General features: G+C 37.8%; 1 protein-coding gene across 2 annotated transcripts in view; it reads left to right on the top strand.

Annotated features, from left to right (window-relative positions):
* The window catches only part of rpgrip1l (RPGRIP1 like), a 177721-nt gene that overhangs the window by 58542 nt on the left and 92385 nt on the right, over window positions 1-26794 (top strand). For both annotated transcript variants that reach the window (XM_048605887.1, XM_048605888.1), the window contains 4 exons: window positions 3826-3932; window positions 4195-4245; window positions 10149-10328; window positions 23759-23876. In XM_048605887.1, the coding sequence (XP_048461844.1) occupies window positions 3826-3932; window positions 4195-4245; window positions 10149-10328; window positions 23759-23876 (456 nt within the window). The remainder of the gene's footprint in view (window positions 1-3825; window positions 3933-4194; window positions 4246-10148; window positions 10329-23758; window positions 23877-26794) is intronic.

Below are 26794 nucleotides of genomic sequence, written 5' to 3'. Positions count from 1 at the left end.
GATGTATTATTCTTTAAATAAAAAAAGTCTGTTAAGGAAGTGGGTACAAAACTAAAATGCAGACTACACAGAAATTGTACAAGATACGAATGATACTTCTGTAAGCAAAGTAACTACAATTGCTATAGATTTTTATATTTACAAATATTCAATGTTTCATTGAATGAGCATTTTAAATGACAACAGATACAATGTGTTAACTGACATGAAATGTACTAGTTCAAATTCTAATACATGACTACTTTAAGTATTTTCAACAGACTTCAAAATTACATTAAAGGATATAAATACCATTGTAAATTTATAAATAATTTCTATAAATGTAGTACTTGTTATTTTGTTAGTTACTGTATGGGCAGAAATTCATATGACCTGTTATTTATGTACATATGTAAGGAGCTTAACATGCCTTATCAGGTAATTATCAGGGATTCTTGAAAAATGACAACTTAATATTGATTTGGATATTTTTCAAGTGTCCTTGAGGGGCAGAACATGAGTCCCTTAAATTGAATCCTGTTGTGCCCAATTTTCACCCGTAAAATGGATGCAACAAGGTCTAATTTCTAATTGACAATTTGCAAAATGCATTAAGTTGAAGCTGTTGCTTGTAATGTCATTACTCATTCATGGGAAGTGGGTATCACACAGTAAAACAGCTTATCCCTAATTACCCTTAAGAAAGTGGTGGTGAGTCATGATCTTAAAAAACACAGCATGTGGGCCAGTCCCATAGCGTTATGATGATAGATCATATTTTCCTTTTTTAGTTCAGTCAAAGTGATGGTCAATCACTGAAATACAATTTATGCAGAGCTGCAGAGTTTCTTTAACAGCAGCCGGCTATTACGGAAAGACAAAAAACAAAAACAAGCTAACTAAATATAGAATACAGTTTAGAAAATTCTTGAAACACAGAAAAACAGAGATTTCAACTTACTACTTGTCACTATCAATTTACAGAGATTAATTTCTAGAGAAATTACTTCTCAGTATCAAATCTTTAATTTCTACTTAACAGATTTTTCCCCATTTATTTCCTGTGAACTATGCAGTTTTCCCACATCATTACTTACAAACTGAGAGCTTAAATCTTCTCAGTTTCTGATAGACTGTGGATTTTAATGAAACTTTGCTATCCTTCTACTGAGATAACTTATTCCCTGAACTGCTCCGAAAAAAAACTCATTTCCACAAGAGAAACTATGCTTGCTTCTCACCGCTGCTCTGGTGTTTTATAATTGAATTGAAAAATACTTGCTTCTGAACTGAGTTAATGGTATTACATGTTTACTCTGCTTGTCATTAACCTCACAGTATAAACATCTTATTCCAATAAACTTCAAGGGTTCTTCAAACCTGTGATCGGAGTCACCTGCTCTCTGACACATTCTGGACCAGGTCACCTATTCTGAAAAGTCTCAGTGACTTTGTTTATTTTAGAAAGAAAACCCTTTAACAAACCAACTAACACCCACATGCTGCCATCCTGAAAGCAAAACTTAAAAATGATACCTGGAAATTCCATACCTTTCATCACTGTATCTAAAAATGTTTTTGAAGTATAAAATATGATGTTTGGAATAATACGGCTTCAGTTTTAAATAAAGCATTATTTTCCTTGCTTTAATGCAGTTAGTAATCAAAATGTTGGAAAACACTACTCTTAACTTGCTTATCTGGTAGGATTACATTGATCCCACATCAGCGTGTGCCTGATTAGTAAACCAATATCAAGGGAGCCAAGCCACTATCCATTTGGAATCAATTAATATGTTTAGTTTTAAATTCATGCCAAACAAATACTTTGGTGCCTAGATTATATGTTGCTGTTTTCACAGGTCACATTGTTCGAATTTGACTATTCTACGCAGTGGAAGAGAGTTTAGGCTTCACATGGGTGTAAAATTGGCAGTATTGGATCAGCCACTGATACAGCCCATCTCATGTTCCTCTTCACTCGCTTACAGCTGATTGGAAAATAGTATAAATAACATCCAATCCAGTAACGCTACTTTTATACTTCTATGGAAAGTTCCAGCAGATATGCTTAAAAAATTACTGATGATTGTATGAAGTTCACGAGAAGGAAAGTTAGACTGAGTCTGTGGGATTAATGTGCCATACTTCTTCTTTATGTTTTAAATAACATGTGCAACTTTGCAAAGTAATATTTTAATTTACTCTTGTATGATACAAGAAGTTTTTATTACAATCCCTACAGAAGTCATTCATGTTTAAAGAGAAATTCAAACACCGACTGATCCACTAAAAGCAATCACATCACTGTGATTTCACTATTCAAAATAGTTGAATTTTACTGTAGAAGAATTAACTAGAACAAACCTGACTAACTAAACATTCCCTTAGGTGAATGCTTATCCTGCACATTGCAAGGCATAAAAACACAGTGGCATATAGTTTAGAGTAAAATTATCAAAGGAACCTCCCCATTTTCCTTATGACTTGCCACCAAAAAGGCTTTGGATGGATATTAAGCCTTTCACCATATCAAAGTTCCACAGCTCTCAAGAATTTGCTTCAATTTCTCTTCAATCTTCCAACTATTCTGAGGTACAAAATTTCATTTGGATCCTTCCAACATTTCTTCAAAGCCTGTGGACTTCTTCGTTGAATTTAGGTCTCACTGCACTCCATAGCCTAACTGCTTAGTGCTGGCAACTCAGAAATACCCTGAATTTTGAAAGCACATGTTTCAGAGCTGCTTTTCAAATCTTAGCAGACTCTCTTTCTTTCTCTGAGTGCAGGGCTTGCACCCATCAACGTGGATGTTTTTAGATCAAACCCGAAGCATTTCTGGACAAATCCCACAGATATCTTCCCAGAATTCCAACCAAAGCTCCACCCTGAATTACGCATCTTCGTGGCAACTGACATTACAATTAATGTCCCCTTAACTTGTGGCTTCAAAATCACACCTTTTGACCCAAATTTTGCTTAAATATTTTAAGTACCTAATGAAGTCAGGGCAGTTCTTCTCAGACTTGTCTGAAGTTCCTAACTAAATGAAGATGACCTGATGTTTTTATGGCTTTCACCGTACCAATTCTGACCTCATAAGCACAGATGGAATTCTATTTGAGATTTCTGAAGTCCAACATTTTAACTCCTTAATGCTTAAAAATGTAATCTTCCCAAACTAAAACATGCTCCTAAAATATTAATATGAACTTGCTGATTATGACTACTAGTTTTGTATCAATAATCTCAGTTTAGGTAGACAGTAAATCAAAACTACTATATTGTAATTTCACACCCTTTCAAACAATATTCATGACCAGACATTGAGGTATATTCAAACCTTAAGGATAAATACTCCTCAATCATAAGATTCCTGTTGTCATTTGTAATATTTAGGAAATTTTCAATTATTCTCAGACAGACTTGCATTTATGTAGCAGATTTTATGCTGTCTGGATGTCTTCAAGTGCTTGACACCAGTGAAATGTTTTTGATGCTAGTCTCTGTTGTAATGTAGGAAACAACTCATCATAACATATGGCAAATTGCTGTAAATTCGTTGTGTTATTTTCACTATTTGTAACACATTTGCAAATCCTTTTCTGAACAGCATTTTTGCTGTTCTGTTACATAAACTTATAGGAATTTTTCTCCCAGGATTTTGAGTGGAATTATAGAGAACATAAAATGTTCAGCTCTTCTGGATAAAAATTGGATTCCTTACATGCTTCCTTTGATTTCACTCAGTTACACTTGTTATTAGAAACTGCCATTGTTACATTTTTGTTTTAAGATGTTAAGATGTCTCTCTATTATTTCCATTTATTGTGTAACGAATATCAGAAAAAAATGAACGCCTCTCCCAGGAGAACAAAGAGCTTCAGCTGCACTATCTTGAATACAAGCAACAGCTGGATGAACTAAAAGAGCGTATGAAGTTCTTCACCAAAGTAAGATACTTACCTGAAGTGCATTTATATCTGCCAGAAAGTGACAATGGAATGCTTGAAATGTTTTATGCATGCCATAAGTATACCAGCTTTCTGCTTCATCAAGCCTTGGGAAAAAAAAATGTAAAATGCACTGGTTTATTTATTCATGATATTCAAGCCAAATGTCATATTTGGTGAGAATCTAGTATGTCATTTCCAGTTATCCCTGTATTATTCATTTCCATTTAATAATGCCCTTTATTGACCATTTTAATTTCAGGAGAGTGATATTGATGTGACTGAACTCAGCGAAGCACTGATGCTCATAAAGGTAATGCAAAGAAGTTGATCCTTCTTCCAATTTGTGTCTACTCTGTGAACTAATAACAATCTGACCCTCATAAGCCCTGATTGGAGTGTCTTGCATTTTAAGAGGTGAATTCATTGGTGTGCCTTCAAGTGGCTATTGTAGCTTAAACATAGGAAAATGTCAGAAAGAGCCAGGAGTACAAAGTCAGAAGAGTAATATGAAATTTGTTTATTCTGTTGATATTTTATCTTTACAACAAAGAATATATTTTATGAATGTTGCTCACGGTTTGGATCGAATTTTAACATGCTGAATACATTGATCTGGGAGTTTAAAACAGTAGAAATTGATAACACATCAGGAAGCCAGCTCCTTCATGTCCCTTTCTGCATTGAGCAAAATGTGTTGGCTTGCTTTCAGAAAAAAATCAAGTCTGGTCAATTTTAATATGTTAATCGGTCATTTCAAGAAATTTAGGCTTGATTTTACTGTTTGGTTGTGAATCCATAGGTTTCTCATGCTCTCTGGAACTTGTCAGTAAAACGAAGATGAAAACACAATTGACAGACAAATATGGCAATAGTTACTGACACCTCATAGATACTTTCTTGTGTTTGATGGGAAAAGCTTTGTTCACAGTACTTGTGCTGAGCTAACTTTGACAAATTGGAGAGACAGTAGCATAGTGAAATTGTCACAAAAACTCAGGCTAATGTTCTAGGGACACAGGTTCAAATACCACTACAAAAATTTAAATTTTTATGAATCACTAAAGACCATTGTTAAAAAAAGAAGCTGAAATTCACGTTACTAACTAAATGAAGCAATAGGGTTCCGTGGTTTAAAACCGATGAGTATTTTCTATATAAGATGCAAGCAAAGCAAAAACTAAATGCTAACTTAGCCTAAACTCTGACAGCCAGAATCAACATAAATTAAACGTGAATTGGTCGGCCAGAGAGGCCCAGCAATTACAGACTGGTCAGTTTAACTTTAGTGGTGAACAAATTTCCAGAAACGTTATTCGGATAGAATTGTAAGAAGCAAGGAAAATGATTGTTAATTCAGAAGAGTCAGCATGGGTTTTTTAAGGGAAAATTATGTTTAACTAACTTGCTGGAGTTTTTTGAAGAGATAACAGAGAGGTTGTTAAAGCGTGGAGCTGCAAGCTTGGTCTCATTTATTAACATGACCTTCAGCTTTTCAAAAGCTGTTAAATAACATTTCTCATACTATATTGGCTTTTTCTTTCATAGATCTGTTCGCAGTACAGCTACTGTGGTGGAGTTTGGGATAAACTTTCAGTCGAACCCACACATCCCTAAAAACCTCACGATTTCCCATTTTGTTGTGGGATTGGGGAATTGTGTTATCTTGTACCTTTGCTACCCTAGGCAGTGCTTGTCCTTGACCGACTATATGTCCTAGATAGGCCACTTGGGCCTCAGCAACCTTGCTGTTTGTGAAGTTGACTAGGTCAGCTGACTGTACTTTCTGGAAGAGGGTGTCTAGGCATATTATGCAGTTAGATAAGGCTGTCACTATCTGGTTCACTGACCTTTGAAAGTTGGCTAAGGTATTTCAGGGCCTGAATAGCATGACTGAACACTGGTAATGTAGGCTACTTTACCCAGTCATAGTGCTGGCAGGGGTTGGTTGTGGTCACTTCATTAACCTTTTGATAGTTGATGCAGAGCTTTGAGGAGCTGTTCAGCTTGGGCACAAGCAAAATTATGAAGTAGTTTGATTAGTTATTGTCCAGCCTGTAATTATTCTCCTGAACTTGGACCAGCTTTTCTTGGCCTTGCCAATGGGGATGTTGCCTTATAGGAGGACCTCTTCCCACATCCGCATGTGGAGCGAGGATCATGCAGCCAGGTTTACCTCTGCATATACCCTTGCAATGTGCAGCCTTGTTAAGTCTGCTTGTTGTTCTGCATCTTCTAGACAAACCAAGAGCCTAAATTAATTAGTATTCCTGATTGATTAGCTGGGCAGTAGGGGATTCAGTGTGGACCTCACTCCTATCCCTCTCCAATTCATTCCGTTGTTACCCTCATACTTCAAGTCATTAGCAATGGACCTTTACCTGCTTGACCCATCTCAGCAATGGTATTGCTTTATCTTGATGACATGATTCAGCTTGGTGGTGCGCGAGTTCCGTACCTCATGTTCCCCATCCAATGTTCCTCCAGACGTTGCCACCGGTCATCAGTTATTGGGTCCTCCACTGTCCCTTTCACTGACGCTTCAGTTCCTTCAGGCACCCTGGCCTAGTTGCAGAACTGGAGCCTCAACTCAGCCTGCAATTCTAGCCCAGGAGAGTTAGCCCATGACCTGCTCCTCGTTTACCGGGAGACCCCAGGCTGGGGTGGACCAGTGTCTGGTATGAACTGGCATTGCGGCTGCTGCCCTCCAGCAGCCTCCTCCTTTGCCTGCTACCCTCCAGACTTTAAAGAAAAGAGAAAAAAGAGAAAAGAAAAAGAGCAAAAGCAAAAAGAAGAAAAGAGAAAAAGAAAAAGAACGTAGACAGGAGCGGATGAGCCTAGGCTCAGTCCTGCAATTCTGCCCCATTTTGAACATTAATGAACATTAATAATTGTTTCTGGAAGCTTCCCCAACACTGATGTTGAACTGACTGGTTTGTAATTGCTCGGCTTATTGTATATGCTTTCTTGAACAAGGGTGAGATGTTTGCAGCTCTCCAGTTTACTGCCCTTCCCTCAAGTCTTGGAAGAACTGAAAGATTATGGCCCTCCAATTTCCGCCTCACTTTTTTCACTGTCCTTGGATGCATCTCGTCTAATCTCAGAGCTTTGTCAATTTTAAGTACCAGCAACCTGTCCAAAACTTATCAATTTTGAAGCCTTCTAATGACAAAGTTTCCTCTTCTGCCATCATGGTCTAGGTAGCATCTAGTTCCTTGGTAGAGACAAATGCAGTGTATTAATTTAATATGTCAACCACGCTCCTGCCTCCAGGTGTAAATCCTCTTTTTGATGCTTAATAGGTCCTTTTACCTACCCCACCCCATCCCCATACTATGTATATGCTTGTGGAAGACTTTGGGATTCCCCTTTATGTTGGCTGCCAGTCTTTTCTGATAATTTCTCTTTGTGTTCTCATGGGGTTTTCTTTTACCACCCCCCTTATCATTATCCTATATTCCTCTTAGTTCTCAATTATATTTTCTACATGGCACCTGTCGTTAGAACACTGTTCCTTCTTTATCTCAATTTTTATTTCCTTTGTCATCCAGAGTGCTCTGGATCTGCTTACCCTAGTTTTCCCATTTGAGGGAATATGCCTTAACTTTACCCAAGTCATCTCTACTGTGAAGATAATCTATTGCTCAGCTACAGTTTTTTCTCGCCAAACTTTCTTTCCAATCTATCCTGCCCACCTCTATTCTTGCCTTATTGAAGTTGGGTCTCTGTCAATTAATTTTTCTTAGTTTAGATTGATCATTGTCATTCTCCACCATCATTCTGAACTTTATGGTACAATCATCACTGTCTTCTAAACATACATCCGTTGACCCCTGGTCTACTTAATCATCTCATTTTCAAAAATCGGATCCAACTGTGTTGTCTCTTATTTGATGAGACACACTGCTATAGGAAACTCTCCTAAACAAAATCAAGGAAGATTTACCCCTCACTGTTGTTTACACCACCAGTATCCCCGTTTATATTTGAGTAGTTAAAGTACCCCATAATAACTGCTGTACAATGTTGGCATCTTTTTGTAATTTTCCTGCAGATTGTTCAGCAAGTCAGCTGGCTGTTCAGATATAAGAGATACCCACATAAAATGTGATTGGTTGAGTTCCTCAGATGTCATCAATGAGGCCTAAGAGCAATACAATGCAAACTGTATGACAATTGTATATATCTTTGAACAAGCCTGCAGTACATTAAAGATATGTTTCAGAGGCCTCAACAGATTTGAAGGCACCTTTCAGTATGCACCAGTTAGAGTCTCCAGAATGGTTGTTTTGCTCTGCACTCTGCACAGCACTGAAAAGGAATAAGCTTTGGGTGTGTAAGAGGAAAAGGCACAGCCTCTTCAAACCACATGAGGAGGAGATACAATGTGATACAAATACTACACGTGCTGCGTAAGATTTCCTCATTATTGTGACGTTCTCTTAGTTTCCAACAATCCAATCACATGCAAAAGTCCCTGTATTATCCCTGGCCACCATTTCCCCAACACAGCAAAAAAACCAGGCATCCCTTTGACAAATTCCACTGCTTTTTTTTTTTGAATAATTTTTCTGGTGTTTTGATCACATGAAGCCTGTGATGGTGCACCCTGAAGGCAAATGATTTCCTCTGAAGAGTCATTACCTTCCTGGCCCATGTCTAGTGAGACTCCTGAATCATCTTTGGAGATTAAGGATATGAATTAGAACTGTCTAGATAAGAATATCTTAAAGGACTGTTATACGCATTGTTTTTCACTCATTGGCATCAAGCCAACTTGAATAAGTATGTATGTTATGAAGCTACCTGGTATTTTATTGTATCACCAGCCACCTGGGAAGTCCCATCTCCAATGGCAAAGCACACAAATGTTCCACTGATATTCTGAGGAAAGGTCACTGCACCTGAAATGTCATTTCTAATTTATCTTCACAGATGTTGCCAGACCTACTGAGCTTTTCCAGCAATTTCTGTCTTTGCCCCTTCAAATCTATCAAGGAGATAGCCTAGGCCCTAACTTTTATTTAATGGCAAGTGTAAGATGCTGGGTTCCAGATGTAATTTGATTGGTCACACTACTCAGTTTTAAGCAAAACACACTTTTATTCTTACATCTGTTAAAATACAAGAAAAAGAAGAACTGGTAAAACTTTAGCTCTGTTGGAAAACTTAACAGAAAATTAGATGATGTAACTACTAAACAGCAACTGTTCCAATATAGTAACATCCCATAAATACACCCTTGGCAAAGGCAAATTAGTAGAACAGATTGTCTTACATGTGATGTTTCTCCAGTCCAGGAGAAAAGAACACCAATAGAGAATTCTGGCAGAGAGAGAGGTTTGGCAGATTCCACAACTAACTTTCAAAACCCCAACATTGAAAACTAAACTGAAACCCTGAATTTGTGAGAGCCTGACTCTACCCATTCTTGCTGCTTCGATTGTTCGAAATTTAAAAGAAAACGCCAGGGCCTCACAAGTTGTTTACTTTATTGGAGACAATTTGTCACATCTGTCTTAAAACTTCACTTTCTAAAACAAAGGACAAAATGCATCTCTGAAGCCATAGTGTCACCACACCATCCCTCCCCAAAGTTGTCCTTCAAAAGGTGGTAATTCTGCTGTGTAGCAAAGCTGTCAAATTTCACAGTGTCCCTGTAATATTGGAAAGGGATTGGTTAGCTCAGTTGGCTGGACAGCTGGTTTGTAATGCAGAGTGATGCCAACTATGCAGGTTCAATTCCTACACCAGCCAAGGTCACCATGAAGGTCCCACCTTCTCAACCTCACATCTCACCTGAGCATGCTGACCCTCACGTTAAACCACCACCAGTTGTGTCTCCCTAGTGAGAGAGCAGCCCTATGGTCCAGTAGGACTATGGTGACTTTACCTTTAATATTGGAGTTGAAGTGAATAAATGTGAATGATTATCACCTGATCATCATCTTAAACGAGTTTGAAGGACAAGACTGGATTATAACCTGGTGGTAATACAGAAATACTTGGACAAAACTTGGGGAAGTTATACATTTTGTTTAGGCATGAAAACCAAATTTATGTAAATACACACACAACTGGTACTAATCTTTTTGCACATTATGTATTTTGCAATTAGTTGGCCATACTGTAGAGTTTTGTATCCGTATTGAGGAGGATAAAGCTGGAAGAGAATGTGCATATAGACCAGTCATGTGTTTTTTGCCTTTATTGTAGGTTCGTAAACACGAGAAAAATGGACATATTGAATTCCTGGAGAAAGCAGAGGACGACATTAAGAAAGATTTGGAGTACTCTGTGCGAGAGCTTCAGGCAACACATGCAGAGACTGTTCAAGAACTTGAAAAAACAAGAAATATGTTACTTATGCAGTACAAAATTAATAAAGATTATCAGGTAACTGTCTATATTTCAGAGATGCAACTCATATTTCAAAAACATTACTATTTCAATAGTATGAACACGATGAGCTGAACCTGGTTAGAAATAGTCAAATAGGAAGTAGTGGGTGAGATGGGTGACTTATAAACTGACAACAAACTCAAGGAATTTGAAGAGCTAAGGCAGGTTGGAATAAAGTAGGTTAGAAAGACAGAGGGATTGAGTTGGCTTTTTGGGAAGGCGATTCTGATGTCTATTTTGAAAAGTGACTCAAAAGATTTAACTAATTATGATGTCACCACGGAAATAAGTATAAGTTGGGTGGTCAGAAGTTTAGTGGCAAAGGGAATGTTGTCATGGCCAATGTGAGCTTGGCAAGATCAGAGTGGAAGTTGAAATAGAAACTGGAGAAAGAAAGGAACTAATAACTAAACACAGGGATTTCTAGGATGTTTGATTTTATGGACCAAGGAAGGGGACAGTGACTATTTCTGATTTCACATTTTGGATTTATACTGAGATTCACTTGAGAGCATTTCTCTCAGTACGATTTATCTTGTTCATAAATTTATGAAATTTTCTTTTGGGAAAAGAAATATTTGCTGATATTTTGATTGCTTGCACTCTCTTCTTAGCCTAATTTTACCTAGGTTTTGATGGGCTAACAACTTGATTTACTATAATCCAACTTTGAACGAATAATAATTTTATCCTGCAGTGATGAAGCAAACAGATCTCTGCCGACTCTTTTTCAGCAACTGTAGTAGTTCAAGGGGTACATTATGAAATAATATTATTATGTTTGTGTGCCATTATTGACAGATATTTCATTTACTTTTCCCTTCTCAATGAGTTTGCCAGTCATCTCGGAGTAGGGGAAGAAAACTAGTTCAGTAGTTTTAGTTAAGATTTTACTGGATTGATCCAGATAATGTACTGATATGGTATTCAATTGTGATGTCACAGATCAAACCATTTTCCTTAAAAGGGGGGTTGCATGTTGAAAGATTAAAGTTGATGAGGAGGGGAGAGTTAATTTGTAAAATGTTTTGGCCAAAGATGTTTCTTTGTTAATCCCAAGCAAACTGCATTACATCTTTTTTTACATCCAGACTTGAATTCTTCAAAATTGCCTTTGCCAATCTCTTAAAAATTCTCCTTTTACAAACTCCAATTTGGTTAGATTCCACTTTTATTCAGTCCCAAGACAACTGCTATTTGCCAATTACTTACTAATGTTCTTTGGCTCCTTATCAAAAACAAAAAGAGCATTTGTATTTATGTATGAAGTAAACCATTTGTATGTGCTTCACAGAAGCATTCTTAAACACTAGTAACATAATTAGTATTAGAGCAGATGACTAAATTCTTCGTTAAAAAGGTAGTTTTAAGAAGGGTCTCAAATGAGAATAGAAACCTGGAAGCAGAGAGTTTTAGAGAGTTCTGCCAATGGTGGAATGATATAAGATAGTGGATACTCAAGACGCCAGGACTAAAGGAGAGAAAATATCTTGGAAGGTTATAAGGCTCAAGGACGTTGCACGGATAGAGACTGGTGAGCCCACGGAGGGACTTGAAACCAAGGAAACTGAAGGGTATTGTTTAACTGAGAACATACATAGATCAGCAAGAAAAGGCTCATGGTGGAAAGTTGGATATAGGTAAATGTTGAAGGTGTAAAGTAGGGTGCCAATCAATTGGGCTGCTTTGTACTGATGTCAAGCTGCCTGACTTGTTGGAGCTGCACGCTTTCCAGCAAGTGGAAAGTATTCCATCGTATTCCTGACTTCTGCCTTGTAAATGGTGGACAGATTTTGAGAAGTCTGAAGATCACAGAATTCCCAGTATCTGACCTGTTCATGTAGCTACAGTATTTATTTTTCTATTCAAGTTCAGTTTATGACTAATGTTAATCCTCCTAGATGTTGACAGTGGTGTTGATTCAGCAATGGTATAGCCAATTGAATCTCAGGTGACGGTTGGATTCTCTCTTGTTTGAGGGTGTAATTGCCTAACATTTGTGTAGTGAATATTAACTTGCTCTGCATCAGCCCAAGCCTGAATGTTATCTCAGTCTTGCTGCATTTGGATGAGGACTGACTGCTTCAGTATCTGAGGAGTTGCGAAAGGTGCAGAACATTATGCAAGCATCAGTGAACCTCCTTACTTCTGACTTTATGAAGCTGCCGAAGATGTTAGACCTACGACGCTATCATGCTGAAGCTGGCAAAGTTGGTGGAATTTGTTGAATATTCATTTTTTTAACTACTACTTCAGCTTGCTCCCTTGTCTCTCTTTCTGGTATATTAATGATGTATCTCACCATGAACTAGAAAATTCCATTGACTTGTTTCCAAGTTCCAAATTTCTCTCACCTTATCTGGTGCCTCTCTGACTTCTCTTTCTTCTTAAACTTTATCCAGAAATGGAAAAATCAATTAATATTTACTCTGCAGCCATGAACTCCCACACTTTCTTCTGTCCAACATGAAATATATTGTCTTTTTAAAACCCTGGGTTTTACTGTTCTTTGTGGCAGCTTTAGTAGTTCCGTAAATCTGGATGTTGAGTTGAGTTCATTAAGTCGAATGCATCAGGTGTTGATGCAGTCCTCCTGATTTAATATCAATTGACCTTTGGGAGATTTCCCAGTCTGCTTTTATAAAATTTGCTACAACCATGTGAGAAGGAATGAACTGGCTCCCTTTATCTTTCAGCCTTCTTGGTTGGTTGCAACAAAGGAAAGATTTTTAATAAAAAGCTATACCTTTCTCCAATTAAAATGTAGTTAGCAGCAGATTTACACCAAAGCAGTGAGGAATAAATTAGAAGGTTTTCTTGAGTTTGTGAAAAAAATCAAGTTTATTACTTGCTAACCCAAGCAAATCATAAACATGCAACATCAAGTGTGCAGCCTTCATGCATTCACTTGGTCATTATACGCACTCACACAGATATAAAGTTAAAAGGGCATCGTGTGCAGTACAAAAAGAAGATTAAAGAATATACAGTTTAGAGTCATTAAAATGTCTTTGAGACCATAATTGACGACTTGGACCATCAACTGTAGCAAATATTCCAGTTATCCTTTAAGTTCTTGATTTCCTGATGTTTCTTTTCTGTAAATGTTCACTAAGTGCCTTCCTTCTTGAGACGCAAAGAAAGAAAGCTTCTTCTGCTAATATTCAGTTCTGCATCCAAAAATCCATCTCCTCTCTTTCATCAAAGAGAGACCCCCTTGAAGTAGCAACCTGTTTGTAGTTTCCATCTGCTGAAGTTATGCTTTTCAAGCTTGATAATTGTGGGTGATTTTTCATCTCCAACATAAGAAGATTCACCTAATGGTGTTAATCAACTGGGGTGTGAGGATCCTTCCACATTTCAGGTTGGCAGGTGGTTGGTGCGTGAACTGACTTGTTTCATTGCCCTTGGGTAAATTGTTAATTTCAGCTGAAACTGTCTTTTCCTTAATGCAAATTGATTTTATGACTTTATTGATTTTATGCGTCACCAGGAGACTCCACTGACCATTTTGAAATCTGTGATTTGTTTCTTTTGAAAATAGTTTCAGCCCATGAAAGTCCTAGGTACTAAATTGCCCGGTGGAATTCAAACATCAGTTGTCTATATTTTATATCATCATAACAAATTCCATCCTAGTTCTGGTGGTCATGTAATGACAGGAATTTTGGTGCCAAAGATGATAATTAAGGGCCTGTGTTGTCTAATGTACAAGTTAGCAAGAATGTCTCTGGAGACAATGATTCAGTTTCTTTTGCCTTGTTTAGATGGATGAGAAACATAGGTCTGAGTCACTATCTGATAAATAGAAGTTATCTTGATCCATGGCATCAAAACAAGACATTTATTCTCTCATAAAACCCATTGTACAATTGCTTCTACATTACAGTTCACGCGTTCATAGTTGCACATAATGTGATCTCAGATATAGATAGCTAGACAGTTGTTGACGAGGAGGGAGCAGCGCATCAGGTTACCATATTGGTATTAGTTTGTTAATTTTGGGGTTAGTTAGCTCTTCTAATTGTTATGCTGTAGGAGATATTGATATATAATGCAATATTGATGCGCTTGAGCTTTGTGCAAGCCTGTTGAAATAACATGCCAGACCATTTTTGGGTTGGCTCTTACCAGCAATTAAGCCAAAACCTGTAACACGTCCTCTTGCGCTTAATTAGGAAATGTACGTTAAATGGGTTGCTTCAAGGAGCACAACATTAAGGTTGTGTTTTTTGAGTAATGTTTCAAGGTATCTATATTTCAAGTAAGAAATGTATTTGATGTTAAATTTGTATATTTCAATGGTTGAGTCTACATGCAGTTTCCTTTGATTTGCCACTCTCACAGAGAACTCAACTGCAGACCAGCTGCAGTGTTCTGTGAAATGAGTTCAGTTGTGATAACAGCTGGGCTGCAAGAACGGTGTCATCATTCACCCCTGCTTAATTATTTACAACTCCAGGTGCAAACTCAAATATTGGGCAACAACTCATTGCGGAGAACTATAGACTCAATTTAGACGGGTAGGGACAAATTGAAGGCGAGTGTCATATGTAGGGGATAAATACTTAGCAAGCTTCTGAAAAACATGAAAGGCCATCCGAATCAATCAATAACCTTTACCAAGACAGAAGAATCAAGGTTTTTGCTCATTTGGAGGGCAAATTGAAACTCTTCTGTGCATGTGTGAGTCTGCAGCCGAACACCAGGCATCTTTGTTGATGCCATGTAAGATGAGGTGCTGCTGCCTGATGGTAAATTTTCAGTTACCAGCTCTGCCAGCATGGTATCTGTTGTGGCTGTATCCCCTGGAATCATCAGAGGTACTTTGTGTGGATTCACTGACACGAATTCATATTAATGGTATTACTCCAAGTTACTGATATCAAGTGAGGAAGCATGTCCACACAAAGACTTTGACAGAACATTCAGCCTTGATAAATAGGATGGATTAATTACAGAATAATTAATAGTGATTTACATTACATCTGATTTACCCTGGGACTCCTTTGTAAGTCCTCCATTATACTTAACAATGAGTGCTCATCGTTGTTAACTGCAAGGAGTTAGCATTTAGCTGGAACCAAAGTAGAACATTGGTTAGCTCCTGCCAGAAATCCCTATATCCTGATGGATGGAGTTTATCTCATGATTTCAGTTCGCCCTTTCAAATACTAACTGCCTTATACAACACCTGAGACCTGAGACCTGACACTTGGAGAAGTTTATTCTTTGGTATTCCAAAGCAAAGGCCAGCAGCATCACGTATTTGGAATAACAGGCAATCAAGTTTCAGAACACAACTGATTATTAATATCCTTGTATATATTTCTATTTTATGGTAGAAATTAGTGCCTTTGAATCGCATGAAACAACTCTTAAACTGCTCCTCTGCCACTCCAGACCCTGTGATGATGAGTTAGCACAGTCAAATGTGGCTGGCTCTGGTGCCGTCCACAGAAATTGTGGATAGTTGTTTTAGCATGATACTAACAGACAACATGACTTCCTAATTCCTTTGGCACACCTTCCTTCATGGCTCTGTGTTGGGGAGAACAAAAGCAGACTGGGTAATCACTTTGCAAAACCTGAACCCTAACCTATTCCATCCACAAGTGGGACCCAAGCTTTGAGTCACGTAACATTTTAATTCTCCACCTTGCTTCCATTTTGGCCTTTCCCTTCCTGACCTGCTACAGTGTTCCAGTGAAGCTCAACATAAGCTTAAGGAAAAACACAATCTTTTGAGTTGATACTTTACACTTTAAAGTTCAAAAACCTCTTTAAAGTTCAATAACTTCTACCTCCACTATTTTGTTTATGTTATTGTTTGGTTTTGATGGGTTGGTTTTGACCTGTTTCTTCCTCTATCCCTTTATTTTGCATTCAGATAGTTACTGTGCAGCCATTCATGCTTAATTTTGAAAAATTCTTTGTTGCATCATCAAATCTTCAGTTGTTTCAGTTCCCCAGCCCTCCTCCCTATCATAGACATTCTGTTTTATTCTTCATGCCCCTCCTAACATCCAGTGGCTTAAAAATTCTTACATTTCTATCTTTCTTCAGTTCTCATGAAAGATCATCTCAACCTGAAATACTGAGTGGTCTCTTCCAGGCCTGGAGGTGGACAGTTGAGCAATGGAGGAACAGAACCCTATCATGTTTCTGCCATTACCAGAACTATGTTTTGGACAGATTGATCCAAGCCCCACCTTCCTGCCTCCCTGCCAATTAAGGCCTTTAAGTGGTCAATTAATGACCACTCAGAGCATCTTCCTGCCTGGGTTCCAATTATTTCAATTCCAAACAGAGAAGAGAATTAAACAGTCTAGCTGATTGGATAACCAATGTAAGCAGGCTGTCAGTTTGTGGCAGGGTAAGAGTCAGGAGCTTGAGGGAAAGGAGTGGGGTCTGTCATTCTATGCATGATTGAAGGACTGGACGTGGGCAGGAGGCTGGCCACTAAGAGGCAGTCCACTGCCCTGGAATAACTCTGCAGAGGCCAGTATCCTGTCACTGTCACCATTTATTTACACATGGAGAGTCTTTGACACTATTCTACCTCCCTCAGAGCCAGCACTCAGAATGAACAGGGTGTCTCATACTCCTTATTTGTCAGCCAGCTCTCCCTAATTGGACCAGATTAACAGATCTAATCAGGGAATTTATATTCTATGAGATCCGCCTGGCTAACCTCATTACAATCACTACATACCCTTGCTTCCAAACTCCTTGCCCCTCCTCTCCCTGCAAAGCCACCACTGATCATTGCCCTCATTTTCCTGACAAACAACACAACCTTTCCTATGGGCACTCTTCCCTCTGGGAGTCCAGGAGATGTTTCCCCAGCGTGAAGCCTGGGACATCTTCCTCCTCATTCCTAATTCCAGCGAAAAACTGCCTGATCACCAAAAGGTCAACATTGTTTCTCATCTTTGCGGGCTGTGGGTTTCCACCAATCCACCATTGCTGATAAAGTCTGATCTTCTACTCTATTTTGGTTGCCAAGGTGATGAAAATCAGGCCTGCTATTAAGAGCGACATAAATTAAGATGTGTTGCTGGATTTCTTTGAATTGGACATTTTGCAAATACTGAATTGCCTATCCACAGAATACAAAGATCACATGATTTACAGAGCTTCAATACAGATTTTGTTTCTTGTTTTTTATTTAGAATAGAATATTTCATTCATTTCATTCAAACATTATAATAAGTTTCGACAGACAGCAAACAAGTTTCTGTTTTACACCCCCTCGATGACAAATTGGGGAAACAAAGAACAAATGCCTGAAGTTAGTTGCAAAACAAATCAATTTTCCATCAACGCAGTCTATATTTTCACAGTGGCTGATATAATCAATTGTGGCTAGGAGAAGAGCTTGAGAAGTGTGACTGCCACATATTGTGGTGAATGTGGAAGCAATTACCATTTAAAAGTGGTAATTTGGAATATATTAAAAAGCCTTAAAAATGCTGCTGATTTTCTACACTTACAGATGAATGGAAAATAGATCTGACTATTGCTAATAGCTGCAAAATGCACATATTCAAGGTGTTAGTTTTTGTGTAATTTATAGTGCAGCTATAGCTTGTGTTCTGAACCAGAACATTTTTAAGAAAGCAATTAAGAGAAAGTATGGTAATTTTTCCGAATGAAATGAGAATTGAATGCAACATTAAATTACAAGTTGCAGCTGTTGCTTTAATAATGAAAAACCAGCTTCCTTGTTATTACACTGGATAGCATATAAAATTGCTATATAGCAAAAAAAACAATAATTTAGTTATGTGAAAATTGTTTGTAATGAGTTTGGATTATTTCTTAAGAGATTTTGGACAGATTATACAGGTGTGGATATTAGAAACTAGGCATATTAATCATCTCTTTTGACTTTCTGCAGTCAACCTGATCTATAAGCGGTATGAAAGGGAATGAAAATCATCTTCAGTTGTAACTATTCTTATGATAAAATGTAATTTATTTTAGGGTTCAATTTTCTCTTTGCAGAATCCCATCAGTGATGCACTATATTAAATATCATGTATCTAAGAGATAAGATAACTGAATTCAAGCGTCATCATGAAAACAGCAAACTTAATGGGGTTCTTGCTGAATATGAATGATGTTTGTTTATATGAATAATGAAACTCAGGAATCCAGTTCTTTTTGTAACAATTCTATTGAAGAGGAAGATGTACACTTTAAAGGAATAAGAAATACATTTAAAATTAAATAAGACAATCAATTTAACTGTTGCTCAGATAGATGATGTGTTATGATGTTTTGTATCTTGTGTGAAAAATAACTTTATCATTGAAAACTGAAGTCCCCAAACATGTAAACAAAGATTAGTGTTACTTACTATTTGTTTCTGAATTGAGCAAGTGACCATGAAGTTAGTACAGATATATTTTCCATTTTAAAAGTGCAGTTTATGTTTTAAAACAAATTTTCATTTCATACATTCTGTTGACTCGGGTGATATATTTCAAGCATCACCTGCGGAAATGTATGTGTTATGTTTGGCTTCTGTTCATTTTTTAAATTCAAGGGTATCCTCATATGACCCTGCTGTCTTGCGATATATTTCTGCTAGGATATATTGACCAGGTTTACATGCTGGTGTTTTTACCTGGAAAACAGTCCAATTCACCCAATATTCTGACACAACTCCTGTGTGATTTTCCTGTTTCCTCTACACGTTTTCATTTCATCTAGTTCTGTGACAGTTTGTAAGTAAAAATGATTAATTAAAAGTCTTTTGTGATCGGATTGGTTCAGGAAGTGTCCTGGAAATATGCATACATGTGACTGCAATAAGTCAAATCAAATAAAAATCAAATACTGTACTGAACTTATCAATGTCCAGTGGCTGTAAATTGATGTCTCCATTTTCTCCATTGCCAATTGAGCAAGAGTGACCTCATTCATCAGTACAATAAGACCATAAGACATAGGAGCAGAAGTAGGCCATTCAGCCCATCAAGTCGACTCCACCATTCAACTGCAAAGGTATAAAAGTAGGGAGGTTTTGCTAAAAGTATACAAGGCACTAGACAGACTATAGCTGGAATTCTTGGAACAGTTTTGGACCTCTTACCTAAGAAAAGATATACTGGCATTGGAGGCTGTCGAGAGAAGTTTCACTAGTAGGGAGGGACTGTCTAATGAGGAGAGGTCAAATAGATTAGCCCTGTAGCCATTGGAATTTAGAAGAACTTAGTGAAACACGTAAGATTTTTCAGAGACATGATGGGGTAGATGTGGAAAAATCTATCCCCTTTTGGACCAGAGGGCATAATCTCAGAATAAGGCGTCGCACATTTGAGACAGAGAAGAGGAGGAATTTCTTCCCTCAGGCTAGTGAATCTATGGAAATCTTTGCCATAGAGTCTGGGTCATTAAGTACATTCAAGGCTGAGAAAGATAGATTTTTAATCAGTAAGGGAATCAAAGGTTATGGGGAAAATGCAAGAAAATGGAGTTGAGGATAATTAGATCAGCCATGATTTTATTGAATGGCAGACCAGACTCAATGGGCTGAATGACCTACTTCTGCTCCTGTGCCTTTTGTTCTAATAACCTTACATGAATCTTAAAATGTCTGCTTTAGTGCCTTTGTCACTCTTCGATCAGGTAAAGTCACATCCTTTGAGAGATGAGCAGCATCCTTTGACATCCTAAGGTGTCATAGGAGCATCGTAGCGATGAGGCCAGTTTGTAAGATAGAGCAAGAGAACTTGCTAGGGCCAAGCAGTGACAAATCCTTCAAAAAATTCTCAATGCAATGAGGATTTTGCCAAAAAAAAATTCATCGAAGGATTTCAAGCCATCTAAAATGTTTCAATAGGCTGTTCCATACAGTGGATGCACATTATGAATTTAAGATTGTCCCAGATATAACAACAGGTATACTTGAATTGTGTGTTGGAGAGAAATTTAGACCTGTATTCAGCTTTCAGATCTTCCCACTGGATCATTAAGCAAAGGCATGGATCCCTTCACACAGGAAAGAAGAAAAGTCATAAATGGCGTGAGCCCTTCATTTCATCTTAGCTCCAGGTTGTATAGTGGCAGGGCTTGTGAGACACTAAATTACGTAAAATTATAAATTTTCAGGCTGCTTTTCCTTGAATTTTCATTCCTGTGTAAATATATAATTAACATTTGTGATTCCTGTGGGCAGAATAGAGATTCCTTATTTACTTTTTTATTAAAAGGATAAATGTCTGAAAAACATGTTCTAATTCAGTTATAAACAGTATTCAAATGAACTCAAATTAACCTTGCTATGTATTTCTCCTTTGAAGTACCTTTTCATATTTACATTGCTCGCTAACACAGAAGCACTGATCAGATTTTTAGCATAGCATAATCGTAAGTTTATTCTTTTATCAACAAATGACTTACATAGAATTAAATGGAAAGTGCAACAAACTGGCCATTTCCCTAGCTGGGCTATGCCAGTGCGTATGCTCCATACCAGCCTCCTCCCATCTAATGTCCTCTACCACCACCCACACCCACTCCCCCCGCCCCCCCCCCCCCCCCCCCACCCCCCCCCCCCCCAAATAGTTAGCCCCACCCATGGCATTACCATCTAATCCTTTTTCCCTTAAGTACACGTCCAGCTTGCTATACATAGAAACATAGAAGGTAGAAGCAGGAGGAGGCCATTTGGCCTTCAAGCCTGCTCCACCATTCATCACAGTCATGGCTGATCATCAAACTCAATAGCCTAATCCTGCTTTCTTCCCATAACCTTTGATCCCAATCGTCCCAAGTGCTATATCTAGACACTTCTTGAATACATTCAATGTTTCAGCATCCACAATGTTCATTTCCTTAATTCAATTTACTCACTCATTCTGTGCTCACTCTCAATCTTTGTGTGAAGAAGTTTCTTCTGAAATCCTTGATGGACTTATTAATGATTGTCTTGTATTTATGGCCTCTAATTTTGGATTTCCTCATAGATGAAAACACTTTTTGTACATTGAAATTTTTATAATTTTAAAGATCTCTATTAGGGCACGAATCAGACTTCTCTTTTCCAGCAGTCTGTTCTGCCATGGCTGATAGTAATATTCTCTCAGTTCTGGTATAATATTTGTATTTAGTTATGTACTTTTCCAATGCATGTATATCCTTTCTGTAACAAGGAGAACAGAACAGAGTACAGTACCCTGAGTGTAATGTAACCAACCTTCACACTTATTTTATATGACATCCCTGTTTTTCATTCTTGTTCCATTCAAAATTATTTTCAAAACTTTTTTTTTGGTATCATCCTGTTGTTAGTAACAGTTGATATTATACAGAGTGGTGTAGTGGCTCAGTAGTTAGCATTGCTGCTGCACAGCACCAGGGACACGGGTTCAATCCCACCTTTAAGCAACTGACAGTATGGAGTTTGCACATTCTCCTCACGCCTGTGAGGGCTTCCTCCAAGTGCTCCAGTTTCCTCCCACTGTCCAAAGATGTGCAGGTTATGTGGATTGGCTGTGCTAAATTGCCCATAGTGTCCGTGGTCGTGCAGGCTAGGTAGATTAGCCATGTGAAATGCAGGGATATAGGTCTAGAAGAGGTATGTCTGGGTAGGATGCTGCTGGGGGGTTCAGTGTGGACTTAATTGGCTGAATGGCCTGCTTCCACACTGTAGAGATTCTGTGATTCTAATTAAATTAATTAATTCTACAATTATGTCAGAACTAGCATTATCTCACCAAAAAACTGAATGACTTGACAGTCATTTGGCTTAATGCCAAAATTTATAAATTTTATTGTGGGGAGAAAAATCAAATTCACTTGCAGCTGTAGTTGAGATTGGTTGAATGGCTGGATTTTTGGAAACATCATGGTGATATATTGAACCTGCCAAAATGGCAGGAGGGACTGTATCAGAAGTCCAAGCTCAATTTCTGACAGATCCTATTTTCACCAGTACAAAGAAGGGGAAAGGCAGGAATCATACATACAAGGATTCAAAACACAGGGCCATTTGAATGTAGTTCAGAGTTTAAATAGACCCCATTTTCATTGAATCAAGGCTTTTAACCTGCAGTGTGGGATTTATAAATATTTAGAAGATGTAAGTGGTCTTGAAGGGTTGAAAAGATCTTCAAAACAGTCAAGCTATGAAGTTACTCAAATCCCCAACCATTTCAAACCAAAATAACGACTCCGCCTCAGTAAGGGTCTGAAAAATACCCAGTCCAGCAATTACAGTAGCTGTTTGTTGACATTACCCTAAGGGGTTATCTTTGTCATTATTTTGCTTGGTTGCTTTTAACAACCTATTATACTTGAGAGTGGGATCCTAAATTCAGTTTGATTGACAGCTAAACAAGGCTATTAAGGAACTAGCTGTTTTTGTTGTGGAGTTATAAATAAAAATCTATTTTTTTTAATAAGCCATTAATTTTTTGAGGGGATTTAGAATTTTTGAATCAGCACTCATAATGGCAAGATTTTTAAAAATATTTTGAAGGCTGTAATTGATATTTAGATATTTAGAACTTTATTTTATTTCATCTCAGCTTGGTTTTTGAGTTTTGCCAGTGTGAATCTAGGTTAGTTGGAATAGCAGGAATAAGAGGAAAACAAGATGGTAGGTGGATTGGCATGTATTGAAATGAATTGTATTGAGGGTATTAGAGCCTGTGGGAAAGGGAAAGGGATGAATGGGTTGACATGATGGGTATATATCTGTCCATTTGGGATATGTGGAGAACGTGAGTCGGCATAGGAGATATGAATGCCCATGGGGAGGTGGTTGGGGACCGTGACTTGGCATTTAAAGTATGAGGGCCATTGAGTGGCACGTGTTGACATGTGAAATAGATTGGCATGGTTGGGGTATGGCTGGATGACCTAACATATAAACTTACAATAGGGACAAATTCCCAAGGATCCAGGGCAGACCTTTGAAGCAGCCTGGCTCAGCACTTTGTAGACCTTTTGGCTGCCTGTATTATGCATCCGGGGTGAAGAGGCCAATTCCATCCTGTACCTGCACCCCTACCCTCACCTCTGCAGCAAGCAGCTGAATCCTGGGGCAGTTTCTCCTGAAGCAAGTACAGTGTGCCAGGAGATTTCCCCACTCGTGCTAACAAGCTCAAAATTGATAATCTGCACTCTACAGTTATGACAATACTGTTCACAATAATCTTGAATTAAATGCTCTTAAAAATTAAAGAAATGTAAAGACATGGATAATCACAATGAAAGTTGAATGTGTTCAAATTTTATGCTCAGTAAGTCTCTTGTGAACATTGGAATTAGAATTGTGCCAGAGGCTGCTGCGAAGTAGTATCTTAAAGCATAGTTTATTTTTTGAGTAATATTTTGACCATACATTTCACGAGTATAATCAAAGACAATGTGGTATTTTACCTGTTGGCCTATTGTTTCAACTTTAGAGTGAAGTTGATACTGTGACACAGAAGATGGAAGATAATAACCGAGAATACGAGATTAAACTGGAACAATATGCACAGCTGCTTGACATTAGGGCCAATCGAATCAGAAAACTTGAAGGTATGAGCAAACAACGTTTTGAAAGCAGTCTCGTGTATAAAACTATGTTTGATTCTAAATATAACCATTTTGTTTCGGTAAAGTACAACTATGTTCCCTGCCCCCTAGATGACCTGTAAAATTGTATAGATTCTGTACTAGTATCGTCAATTCATTTTTAAAAAAAAAAAAAATCCTTGTGTCAGTGTTGGACATATTTCAATCTATAATCAATGCAGTTTCTGTAAAATATATCATTTAATTTTGTACATTGCCGAAGAAAGTAAATTTGAGATAATATGGAGAAGTTACTTTGACTCTGCAATTTTCAGAGGACCAGTTCTGACTAATAAATGACCATCAGGCTCCTGATTGAAAACAAGAGTATTGAAATGGCCCCCCACCATACCATGCTGCTGCAATACCAGACAGCCTGCACGGTGGAGAGATGTCCTTCACAAAAGTGGGGAAGTCCGTGAAGCAACATCCAGGGTTGACTGTTTGCAGCCTAGAATAGCACTTCTGCTTCTGCCCATATGGAAAATAAACAAATGTGTTTCCTTTCCAGTTAGAGCATCAGCTGAAACTGCCTGGTACATGCTTTGGCTGCTTGAGCCCTAAAATGAGAATCGAGGCCCTATGCATGTCATTGGACCCTGATTCACACCCACAAAGAGCTTGATGCTTGGATCCCAAGCCAGGTCTGCAGTATGAAACCAGACTTAAACCCGTTTATTGATTATTGGTTTATTTACAGAATGTAGATATTTTCTAATCAACCTATTCAAAGATGTTATGACACACTTTTGGAGCAGCTGGGACTCGATCCCAGATCTCCGGGCTCAGAAGTGGGGACGTTACCTCTGCACCGCAACAACCCCCAATAAAAAACACTGTAAATGATTGAATTACAAATGGTCTCTTGCAGACCTCTGTTTATAGATATTTTCTAATCACCTATTCAGAGATGTTATGACATATGACTGAGCAGGTGGGACTTGCACCCAGCCTTCCTGGCTCCGAGATAGGGACATTGCCACTGCATCACCAATGTCCTTCTCAATTTTTTTTAACCTATTTTTCGAATCAACCTGTTCAGATGTAATTATACACCTCAGGAGCAAGTGGGACTTGAACCCAAGCCTCCTGGTCCAGACCTAGGGACTCTACCTCTGCACCACAAGGGGGCCCCACTAATGTCCTTCTATTCTGTCCTCTTTATAAATGGCCTTGGTACTTAATTAATCAATGCTTTTCATGTGTATCTTGGCAGTATAATTAACGCAGCTTTCACAGGGTTTACTACACAAGCAAAGTAGGCACTTGGCCTCCCAGCTGTGGACTAGGGGTATTTGCCTAATGTGAAGCTGTAAATGCATATTTAGCCAGCTATAATCCCACTTTTGCCAAACAGGAGCCCTTAAAATCCCCACCTATCTATGAATATAATTGGCAGGGTAAATAAATTGTTCCTTTTACAAGCAAAAATGCTGCTTATAAATAAAATCTGAATAATTCAAGATCCAATAGCCAGAGTCTCTTTGCTGCAGCAGTCGTGGGATCCATGCAGGAATGGGAAAAAGTATCTCTCAAGACGATAGCTAAGTATCGGATATTCTGTGTCATATACATCAAAGTTAAGTAAGTCCCACATCACACTTACAGTTCTTTGTACACTTTCACTGCAGGCTATCTGCTGTTGAATGTAATGAATGCTTTTGAGGGAATTATAAAACTTGCGTTTAGAAAATGTAAGCCATCAAACCACAATATAAACATAAATGGTTGCAGCACTCTGAAGATTGATTTACTATGTAACTCACTCTGCAGGACTTCCTATTCTTTTATTTGTAAAATTTAGGTGAATTGTCAGAGCCCAGACTGAGAATCTCACCAAGGGCAAAAAGAACGGAGCAAATGGAAATGAAATAGACCTATACCAATGGAGAAAAATGGGCACAATGGAATTTGGTAGCCTATTTTGCATGAAAATAAATTTTATCTCCTTTACTTATTTTTAAAACCTTGTGCATAATTATTAGCCTTATTTAGATATTTCATATACATAATTATACTGGGTTTCTGAGTAAATAACTGGATTGGTAATTCATCACTCTTTAAATTTGCAGCTTATGAAAACAAGTACTAAAAGAAAGTATTAAAGCCAACTGCAAGAAGTATCAAAGTAATGCTTATGAAAGCATTGTAGAAATAACTACAAAGCAGAAAATAACTTGCACGAAAGTATAATTGTTTTCTTTGCAGTGGCCAATCAAGTTACTACATGTAATTCCATAATTAACCACGACTTTCAGCTATTCACTTGCTGTGAGATAAATAAGAAACCTAGACTTCCGCCAACAGTAGATTATCCACTCTAATACCCAACATAAGTTACCTGATGATTTCTTTCTTTGTGACAGAAAGATGCTTGGTTTCTTCATTGCGTCTATCTTTTCTCAGACCAATCAAGTTTGGGAATTCACTCTGAGGGAAGATTTCCTCAGCACAATATATGTTATAAAGCAATAAAAGCATGTATAAAGAACCTGCTTACAATTTTGCATAACAAATCAAGAGTATCTACTGCAATGTGGAAAAAGAATCTTACAACTCTGTGACACCAGGTTGCATTTAAGTATTATGCTTTTAATATATATTTATTACACATTGTTTTTTGAATGTTTTAGAAAAAAATTATGTTCCCACTTTTGGTGACGAAATTCTTTTTTTTGTCCATTTTGGTACCCGCACCATTTTGAGTATACTATGGGTTAACTACCTTTTTAAAGGCAGTATCATTAGCAGACCAGCATCATAGTAATTTCCTGTTGGAAGTTTTAATTAAGATGTCCCTACTGTGTGTTAAAAAGACCTTTGGTATGCAGTGTTTCATCTGATTTATCCCAGAATAAATGTCAAGTTGTAATCCCTGCATG

The sequence above is a fragment of the Rhincodon typus genome, chromosome 15, assembly GCF_021869965.1.
Source record: "Rhincodon typus isolate 14 chromosome 15, sRhiTyp1.1, whole genome shotgun sequence".
Classification (NCBI taxonomy): domain Eukaryota; kingdom Metazoa; phylum Chordata; class Chondrichthyes; order Orectolobiformes; family Rhincodontidae; genus Rhincodon; species Rhincodon typus.
The sequence above is the reverse complement of the archived record's forward strand: the minus strand, read 5'-3'. Positions and strand labels throughout refer to the sequence as shown.